General features: G+C 43.9%; 1 protein-coding gene across 1 annotated transcript in view; it reads left to right on the plus strand.

Moving 5' to 3' along the window:
- Positions 1-286: 286 nt before the first annotated feature.
- Positions 287-10,340, plus strand: part of TFAM (transcription factor A, mitochondrial) — a 20,589-nt gene continuing 10,535 nt past the window's right edge. Inside the window, exons 1-4 of the mRNA XM_018558750.1 lie at positions 287-397; positions 3,972-4,156; positions 6,024-6,094; positions 7,589-7,738. Of these exons, the coding sequence (XP_018414252.1) occupies positions 321-397; positions 3,972-4,156; positions 6,024-6,094; positions 7,589-7,738 (483 nt within the window). The 5' untranslated portion in view covers positions 287-320. The remainder of the gene's footprint in view (positions 398-3,971; positions 4,157-6,023; positions 6,095-7,588; positions 7,739-10,340) is intronic.

Below are 10,340 nucleotides of genomic sequence, written 5' to 3' on the forward strand. Positions count from 1 at the left end.
GCAGTCAGGGCGCGCATGCGCACAATCCACGCTCTACTGGGTGCACCGAGAAACCGCTCCCTGCGGAAACTTGAACCGTTGCAAGCGTTCCGCTGTTACTCTCCCCCGTCTCCAGAAAATGCGTTATGGGATTTAGAAATAAGCAGTTTATAGAGCAGACCGCACACTGCCCAACAGAAACGAATGTATACAACCTAAAAGTAGCAGTGAGTTTAAAACAAGGAATGCTGTAACAACTAGTCAGAGCACATGAGGAAGTGACGGTCGACGTTTCCGGCATGCTTTGCGGATGAGCGGGACTGGAGGATCGTTTAGTAGTTATGGTATCCCTGCTGTCTAGAGGTGTCGGCGTCGTTGTCAAGTCGCTGGCCGGGCTCAGCTTTACACAGGCTGCAAGGTGTCACCTGTAGAGAGAGATAAAGACTAATCGGGCATGGGAAATTCAAGCCCTAGCTGCTGTGCTGTATTACTAGCGAGACCTGTGGAACTGCAAATCCCAGCATTCCCTGCGAGGACACAGGTGTCACACACCATGTGCCTTCCAGCCATGCTGGGTCTCAGTGCTGTTAGAATCCGATGTGCAAGCTTGGCAGAAAATTAGTTTATTGATTCCCTTCCACTCTCTGCAGCAGATACATAGAATCCCTGCTCCCTTCTGGAACCGAATCCCTCTGGCCTCCTCTGCCCTTTCCTGGGATGACCTCGTCCAATGTCCGTCTTCTGGAACTTAGTTCCTCTGTCCTTCCCCACTGCTCCTCTTCCCAGATAGCAAGTAATTGAGCTGCACGTTTGAAAATGACTTAATAAAGTATGGCCGACTTGGCAAGCTTCACAATTTTGTTGCACAATTACAGCAAGTCTGCATTGCAAGTCTCCAGGTCAACGTGCTTTGCAAAAGTGCTGTACACTCGCAGAGCTCTTGCTAAGACCTGCAGGACTCTTGCTGTAGACTTGCCAAGCAAATTTGCTACAAATGTAAAAAGTGTCAACTAGAACATGTGCTGCAAGTGATCTGTAAGTCTACAACTTGCCAGGAATGTGTGTAGCAAGTTAACATGAATTAAGTTTGTGGCAAGTTATCCTTGCTATCTGGGTTTTAGAACTGAATCCCTCTGTACTTCTCCACTGTTCCTCTTCTAGAACTGAATCCCTCTGTCCTTCTCCACTTTTCCTCTTCTAGAACTGAATCCCTCTGTCCTTCTCCACTGTTCCTCTTCTAGAACTGAATCCCTCAGTCCTTCTCCACTTTTCCTCTTCTAGAACTGAATCCCTCTGTCCTCCACTGTTCCTCTTATAGAACTGAATCTCTGTTCCTCTTATAGAACTGAATCTCTGTCCTTCTCCACGGTTCCTCTTCTAGAACTGAATCCCTCTGTCCTTCTCCACTGTTCCTCTTCTAGAACTGAATCCCTCTGTCCTTCACTGTTCCTCTTCTAGAACTGAATCCCTCTGTCCTTCTCCACTGTTCCTCTTAGAGAACTGAATCTCTGTTCCTCTTATAGAACTGAATCTCTGTGAATCTCTGTTCCTCTTATAGAACTGAATCTCTGTCCTCCACGGTTCCTCTTCTAGAACTGAATCTCTGTCCTTCTCCACTATTCCTCTTCTAGAACTGAATCCCTCTGTCCTTCTCCACTGTTCCTCTTCTAGAACTGAATCCCTCTGTCCTTCTCCACTGTTCCTCTTTTAGAACCGAATACCTCCTGCTCCTCTTCTGTCCTAGAACAAAATCCCTCTCTCCTCCTCCGCAGTCTCTTTACCGATCCTCCTGTCCTCCCCAAGCTTTTCCTCTTCTGGAACCGAATCCTCCTGTCTCTCTCCACACTTCGTCTTCTGAAACTGAATCTCCTGTCCCTCTCCACAGTCCCTCTTCTGGAACAGGTTTCAGACCTCTAGAAACACGTGTGCTACCTGACAATCAAGTATCAGATCACACGCATTTTTTTTATGCATTCTCTAAATCAGTGGTTCTCAACCTGTGTAACCTCAGGGCCCACATTTGTCCTTGGTCATTAAGATGCGCCCCAAGCTCGTTCTGGTGCGGGCAATTGAACTGTGGGCGGGAGGTGCGTTTGGGGTGGCATTCAAATGAATGGCAACGCAACACACCTCCCACACCATAGCGCATAGTAGGTGCAATTTAATGGTACAGTGCATCAATGGCACAGGACTGTTCGATTAACGCACTGTACTAGTGTGAACGGGCCCTCAAAAGCAATGACGGATGCACACAACCTCACACACATATACATTCCCTTTTTTAAGATCCACCCAGTCTCTCTACCTTACGAGAACTGGAGTGGATCCTCAGCCTTGGGGTCCAGTGTGTGATGCTGTGCTGTGACAGAGCTCCATCCATATGTGCATTGCTCCCTTGCGAGCCCTGTAGAGATGTCGGGAGCCCGAATGTGACGTCACTCCGATCCAGGCACCTCTACAGGACATGCGAGGGAGCTGTAAACCATGCACGTATGGATGGAGCTTCCTCACGGTCATAGCTCCAGGCCACCCCACCTTAACCTGACACTCAGTGCCGAGCAGCATATGAATGGCTGCTTGGTGCGAGAACTGACAGTGCTGCGCTGGGGGGAGGCTGAGAAGCTTCTCATCTAGAAAAGTGGAAGGCACGCGGCGACCCACTGAACACAGGGTCGGAACCCACTTTTGGGTCACGACCCACCACTTGAGAACCAAGGCTCTAAATGATTTGGTTTATTTTCACATACAGGTATAAATAACATTTGATGGTAGAAAAAGCTTCAGTAGGCTCAGCCAATTATTTTTGCACACAATTTATTCATAATCCACCACATTGGAGTTTTGTCCTTTGAGATAAAAGGTGTATTGTCTTTGCTGTGTCTAGAGGTTGGTAGGCATGTAAATCACAGTATAAGAACACACTTTTATTGTAGGTTCAGGATGATAAAGTCAACAGACAGCTAATACATTTGCCTCGTCGTTCTCTGAGGATGAATGGAACATGCCAGTTGTTGGTTGATTTTACCATCCTCGATCTACAACCACAATGAGGTTTTATATAAGTAGCCCCATCTGTGGTGCTGGAGAATACATTCTGTGCCTGGTGAAACAGAGCAAGAATCATGTCTTTATGGATACAGTCAGGCATGGATTAGCTGACATCTTTTTATGTTTTGGGGGCAGCAGGGAATGAATGGACAGATTACTTATTTCTACAATTGTTCTTACAATATTTGGCAAATTTAAGAAACTGCAAGAGAACAAAACCTTGGAGACGTTTTGGCACTTATTAGCAGTACCTTGGAAGAAATCACAGCTCCTGAACATTCCTTGCAGCCAGCTGTATTTCTATTCTTGCTTTAGGGTATTTTTCTAATTAAATGGGTAATTTGAACAGAGGTGCCCCAACCTTTGCATATTGACCTTTGTATAGTCACAGAGGTCTACCATATCCCTTCCGATGGCTATTGTTTAATCTTAATGAATGAAATAGTTTCCATGAAATCATTTACACATAAAAGTTTCAAGTTAAACGGAAGATATTTAAAATAAATGTACTGTAGGTGTGCAGAGGCTTCCACCACACAGCTGATTTCTTGTCCAATAATCCCATGTAAGCAAACGGAGTGGCCATTTTGTTTCCTCCTTTGTCTACACTTGCAGCTTAATGTCAGATAGAGATATATCATTTTTAAGGTATGGGTTTGCATATATAATTACATTCACTCAGACTTTTCTGAAGGAGAGGCAGCTTGATTTGTGCCTAATATATCACTACTTTATTGAAAAATGTCTCCCAATGAGTGAGCACATCATCTGTATTAAACACCAATATTCTTTGAAAAGTCTGTGATTACAAAACTGTTTTTCCTCAGACTGGTTAATATGTAGTCAGTCTCAGTCATAACAGTCTTTCTCATCACCAGTATGATAAGTTATATAATTATTTAAATCAGAGGTACAATTGTGACTGTGTTCTCATTTCCTTCTAGATGCAGCAGCCTTCCCAGTGCTTTATCGGCTATTCGGTGTTCAACAGCAAGATGGTTCTCGGAAAATATAACTTCATATGATTTCCCAAAAGCTCCTTCCCCAGGGGACCCCCCAAAACGTCCCCTGCCAGCGTATTTTCGCTTTTTTAAGCAGCACCGACCACTAATCGCTAAGCAGCACCCGGGTAAGTTCTTGGATGAGGGTTTAACAGACTTAGCTAATCTTTGTAATTCACTTGATGCACACTTGACATACTGTATATACAAGTTCATCAGCGGTATTCAATAAGACTTCCTTCTGGTCACCCAGAATTCATCTTTCACAAATTTGACTCCAGTAAACTGGTAATCTGGTTGCTACGAGTTTTTGCAGTTTACCAATGCACTTTGAAATACCTTAGCACACTGTCCCTGCCTGCAGCCAGTGTGCGAGAGTACTGCATCAAAATATGATACAGACTCTCATAAAATGGCTGAATGAGATAGTTGATATTTTTTCCTTCATTAGTTCAATTAATCGCTAGCTGAACTATTAATCAGAGTCTGCAATCACAAACTACAGCCATTTCATCAGTGAATCTTAACTGGATGCAGCACTCAAAGCTAGAAATAGCACAGAGGTTCTCGCTTGGCTCAAATGCCAGATGGAGCCTCATAGATATCTGACAATATTCATGAACATGATCCCACCTAACTAAAGATTGTAACTGATATTATCTAATTAGAGAACATCCTGCCCTCCTGTGATTGGAAGTTCTACTAAGATACCCCCTTCTTAATGACTGCTGAGAACTGATATACTCATATCCAGGAGTTCTCAGCACTCATTAGCCCTCATTCACACAAGAAATGGCCGGCCTGTACAGATCCGTGCTGCGTGCACGGCCGTATCGGGCCGCTCCCGGGAAGGACAGGTGCAGCGTGTGATTACACGCAGCAGCCTGTCCTTCTCTATGGTCTCTACGCCTTCTCTACGCCTCCCTACGCTCACTCGAACTGCACGTCCGTGCAGGTACTCGTACGCTGACAGGATGGATCCTATCTGCGCCCAAGCAAGGACACCCGCACACAGCACGGATCTGTACGGGCCGGCCGTTACCCGCGTGAATGAGGGCTAAGGGGGTATCTTAGTAGGACTTCCAATCACAGGAGGGCAGGATGTTCTCTAATTTGATAATATCAGTTACTATCTTTAGTTAGGTGGAATCATGTTCATGAATATTGCCAGATATCTATGATATATGAATTATACACTTCTACTTTGCTAATACCGTGGCTGGTACAAAAGGTGTTTTTAGGATGTTTTAAATGTGTGTCTATGCATCTTTTTTGATCCATTATTAATTTTTTTTTTTTATATTGTTTGAGAATTATAATACATTTATACCATTTTTCAAATTGTTATTCTGATGTTTACTATCCTTTTTGGATCTCTATTCGGGGATATATTGTTTGTGAGAAGTAAAGAACATGCGTTATTTTTTTTATTTTTTGGGGGGAACACCATTCAGGATGGGATAAATTACATCAGCCTTCTCAACACAGCAGTAGCAGCTTCTTGCTGCATTACTTATTACTAGGGATGCACAGATACCAGTTCAGATACCAGTGCTGATACTTGCCGTTTTCACGAGAACTACCAGGGTTGCAGAGGTTGCAGCTGGGACCTGGCTTTGGCGCTCCACCACTGTCCTGAAATCATTAGTCTCTATTGTTTTAGAAAAACTGTGACACGATAATAAACAAAATGGTATCAGTACTTGTATCTGTGAGGACAAGCATTGGACTGGAAAAATGGTATTGATGCATCCTTAATAAATATATTATTTTTCCCATTGTATAGTTATTGAAGAATAGATGGCTGCTGAAGGTTTTCGCTCCTATTCTACTTCTAAAGGAATTTGGTACCACAATTGGTATTTAAATTCACACTAAAATTACTTCTTTGTGTATGATGAAGTGCTTTCTTAAGAGTTGTTTATATTTATTTTTGTAAATATGTGGTGTTTTAAGCTTGTTGATTGATTTTTGTTTTTTTTTATTTATTTATAGGGGCGTCTTTCAAAGATATTTCTACGTTCACAGCCGATAAATGGAGAGCACTTTCAGATCCTGAAAAACAAGTAAGCTTTGTACTTAACTAAGTCTATTAAATAATAGAAATGTGTGAAATAAATTTTGTTAAAAATGGTAAAACAGCAAAGGTTCTCGGCCAACAATATTTTTCCTGACCGTCACATGGAACCTCGGACAAGCTGTCAACACTGGCACTTATATCTTTACTGACTGGTGAAAACAATAGAAAAAGAGAAACATTTTTAAGCCAGCCAATCAAGCTTTTATTCAGTATTGGTGCCCTGGCCGTGTTCTGTAGATTTACGATCATACTCGTGTTATGTTTTGTTTTGTTTTTTAAGAAAATAACATTTTATGGTGTAGATTATGCACTGGGTGTAGATTTCAAAAATATGTACCTGTTGGTATCATTTACCTCAAAGACACCTGTAGAAAGAAGTGCCAGTCTCCCATCTCTCTCTTTCTGAAATATGGAGAACATAGGTGTCAAAAGCACACCCTGATTATTTTACTCATTTCAACAGAAATTCTATTCTCCTGTTCTTTTTTACCTTAGGGCACCAGCTCATGTGTATTTGTAGCAGGCTCTTGGACAGCTCTGTCATGGAATACGTCTCTCTGAGGAACGCAAATGTTATTACGGATTGAGACCTTTATTGGCTTGGCAAACATCTCAAGTCCAAGAGTCTTTTCAATGTGTTGCTGCGTAGTTGCTTAGCAGTACTTAGGTTCAAGCTGATTCACACTTCTTTGTTTTCACAAGCTGACATTGATTGGCCTAAACGAAATATTCTGGCATGTGCACCCCAGGAAGACTATTTTGCCTGAATAGATTTTTTTGGACATTGTGAGCTCTGTGGTCTGCCTAGCCTAAAGCTAGCCATGCACTGCTCAAACTTTTGGCTTCTCCTGACTCAGTTGAATTCGAACAGTATGGCCCTTTGGGCACCTCTCTGTTTGACCAAAGTAAATATTTTTTGTTAAAGGAACTGGGACGAAAATTGTCAGCCAAACAGTGGCTGCATCCAATCAGCTCCAGTCATTGTTTGGGTATTCTGATGGCTGCACACCCACCACTGTCAGAATACAATAGCATAGTGGAAAGGATTCCCCCATCTGTGCTGTGCTATTCATGAGTTTTTTCTCCTTTGGCCTACGGGGCTGAACGCGAAAAAAGGACTTGTGTGTGGCCAGCCTAAGGCAAACTGGTTTTAAATTCACTGTTGTCTGCACACATCCAGCACTTGGTCACTTGTACTCTTCCGTGGTGTCAGTACATATACATTATTATTTCTTTGGCGAAAGGTGTTTATTTAGGTATGAGCCGGTGTGTCCTTTATGCTAGAGCTGCTTGTTAGTCCAAGTCTGGCTCTGGATGATAATGTCCCATGAATAACAGCAGGCTAATGGCAGGGTGCATCTCCTGGGTTCTGCAGAGACTTGCTTCACACTTCATGTGATACAGTACAGAGCATTTGCAGTGCTTGTATGATATGTCTATGGTTAGACAAGGATAACTACTATGATTTTCCTATTTCCAGGTATATTTAGATGCTGCAAGACTTGATTTAATGCAGTACAGAGACACTGTACAAAAATACAAAGACAGTCTCAACCCTCTGGACTTGGAAATGCTGAAAGAGAAAAAAAAGCAGAAGATGGAGAAACTAAAAAAGATACAGCAGAAAAGGGTAAGGGGTGAAAAAAAGATGGCACCAAGTCAGTAGCAAGTATAAGCCTATCAAACCCTAAAGTGAACCTATGATTTGCCTGGCAGGGTATTGCAGCAGGTTCAGTTAACTGTCAGCCTCCCTCACTGCACATACTTCCCTTGGCTACTTTGCTGCACTATTCTGCCGCTGGGGGCAAAGAGCAGGCTCTGTAGGAGCTTCCATTCATTTGAAAATGACACTGAGGACTCGTAGGAGAAAAAGGTGTGGCTGTCCATACCCAAAAGTATTGCATGTTATTTTGTCACTTCCAGTGGCCTAATTTTAGAACTAGGGAAGGGAGGATGGTATATGCAACTGGGGAGGGGTCAGTTTAGCAAACCTGTTGCTTTACCCAGCCACACTAATGTGCATTGAAAGTGCCTTTTTTGTGGTTTATTGGGTTTGTTCATTTTAATGTACACATCATCAAAAAAGAATTTATGCTAAAGCATGCTTTTTTTATCAGTAGTATGACCAGGCCTTAACTTGCAAAAACCTGTAAGAGCATATTGATAAACAGAATTTTTTGCTTTCCTGTCAAATCCTTTTCTTGAAGTATAGTACAGCAATGCTGAATCAGAGTAACCCCTTTTCCCACTGTCCATTTGTGTTTAGAGCCCACCATGTCATGTGAGAGGCCCCATGGGTACTCACGGTTGGTAGGTCCACCTCTGGTCCATAGACCAGCCCCCTTCTGCTGCCTATTGTCCAGAACACCTTCTTTCTCTGTCCTTCCACACTGACCACTTCAGCAGGAGAACATTTCCCCTGGCCAGCCAAAATCTCCAGCGATAGATATAAGGCCACCTTCTACTTACTGTGCAGGCACCAGAGGCTCCAACATGGCTCTCTGAGAAGATGGCCACCTCTGTGACAGTTACAGTCGCCAGCCATGGAACAGCTCCCAGCGCCATAACATTGCCCCAGACCCTCTCCAGAGTTAGGGAGAAGAGCCCCTAAAAGGGAAAGAAAGAGAGGGATAGCAGGGGTCCTGAGGGGAATGGAGGATGATGGCGGAAGGGGGAGAGCCAGAGAGTTTGTCTAGGACACCGTAATAGAGAATTAGGCAACAGACTAGGACCCAATGGAAGGGAGATGCCATGGGCTAGGACTTAGCACCCACAGCTTCGGACATCAAAATACAAGGATAACCTTGGCTTCACTCACTTCAGACAAGCATCAGGGATATGTATATCATCTCACGGTTGGCTCCGGCCACTTTCATGCAGAGACAGATCAGCGTCCCCTGGTTAGCCATACGGCCACGCACAGAGCCGCTGTCATCCGGAAACTGACATGATGACAGCGGCTCCGTTCTCCTCACCGCTCAGCCATCCTGAAACTTGTGGCTTCTCCCCGCCAGCTGACGCTTGCTGCTCCGCGCCTCACCCCCCAACCCTGGAGATTTTTTTTATCCCCGTTGCCACAGCCCCTACAAGCGGGGGTCAGCAGCAGGGGTCACGCCAGTGCGAATACGCCACTGCCCTAGACCTGTATAGCACCCTGCAACTAACCCAACCCATTGTACTATGTGCCATGGTGGGTGCTGAATGCAAGATCCAGTGCCTGAAGCTACATTACAGGCTGGTCCCACCTCTTCAGTCGTAGTCCTTGTGGGGCCTACGACTCCCATCGTGGGGCACCAAACCAGAAAAACTGCACAATCGCCAGTAGACGTATGCAGCCAAGAAAATGGGTTAAAGAAATCATAAATGTAAGTCTATTAAACATTCTCTCAGAGAGAAAAAAATTACATCCATCACCTAAACGCTAACAAATAACCGAGGATATCCTGTTGTGGGAGGGGTTATATAGGGGCCTACAGCTCTGGCCAATGTCCAGTCACCTGACGATACCGCTGTATTACTCAATGGTCTCTGATTCAGCCTGTGCCCTGTACAGTACGGTCAAGAAACATCAGGCCTTAACTGTGTACAGTGACCCTATCAGTTCAGTAAAAAAAAAAATCCAATGTCAGGTCTCTGCAATATAAAAGGGATTATTCTCACCTCTCTAGTTGACCATGTATTTTGTGTTACCTCCCTTCCAATGCTGCAGCTTCCGTCAGACTATTCAGTATTTAACACTTCTGTGCGTATCGGATGTCTGCGTCCCCCACCACACACTGGTCCATACTCAGACCCCATACGATATTCCTGAGTCATTTGGTAATGTAGGGCTAGAGGAAGGAACCACAGCGTGCAGCTGGGAACACAGGCTGCCCACACTCCATCATATGTCAAATGCTCAAGAGTCTGATGGAGGCTGCAGCACTGGAACAAAGGTAAGGTAGAATAAATGGGCTGCTGGATATTGATTATCATCCCTTTTCTGTTGCATAGAACTGTTTTTTTTTTTGTTATTAAACTGACAGCATCCCTTTAAAGTGTATTTCCACTTTTGCAGCCGTTGGGGTAACATTTGTTTTATATTTGTTACATGTTTCCATACACAGAGCTTATCTAAACAAAATACTTAAAAATGCTTCGGGCAGATTGGATTGCTTTTTCTTGGGCTAGGGTACGTGGTGTATTTTGGTTTGGGGCTGCCCTAGGCAAGATGAAATTCAGACACCCCCAAT

The sequence above is a fragment of the Nanorana parkeri genome, unplaced genomic scaffold (assembly GCF_000935625.1).
Source record: "Nanorana parkeri isolate BGI_ZX_2015 unplaced genomic scaffold, ASM93562v1 scaffold356, whole genome shotgun sequence".
NCBI lineage: Eukaryota > Metazoa > Chordata > Amphibia > Anura > Dicroglossidae > Nanorana > Nanorana parkeri.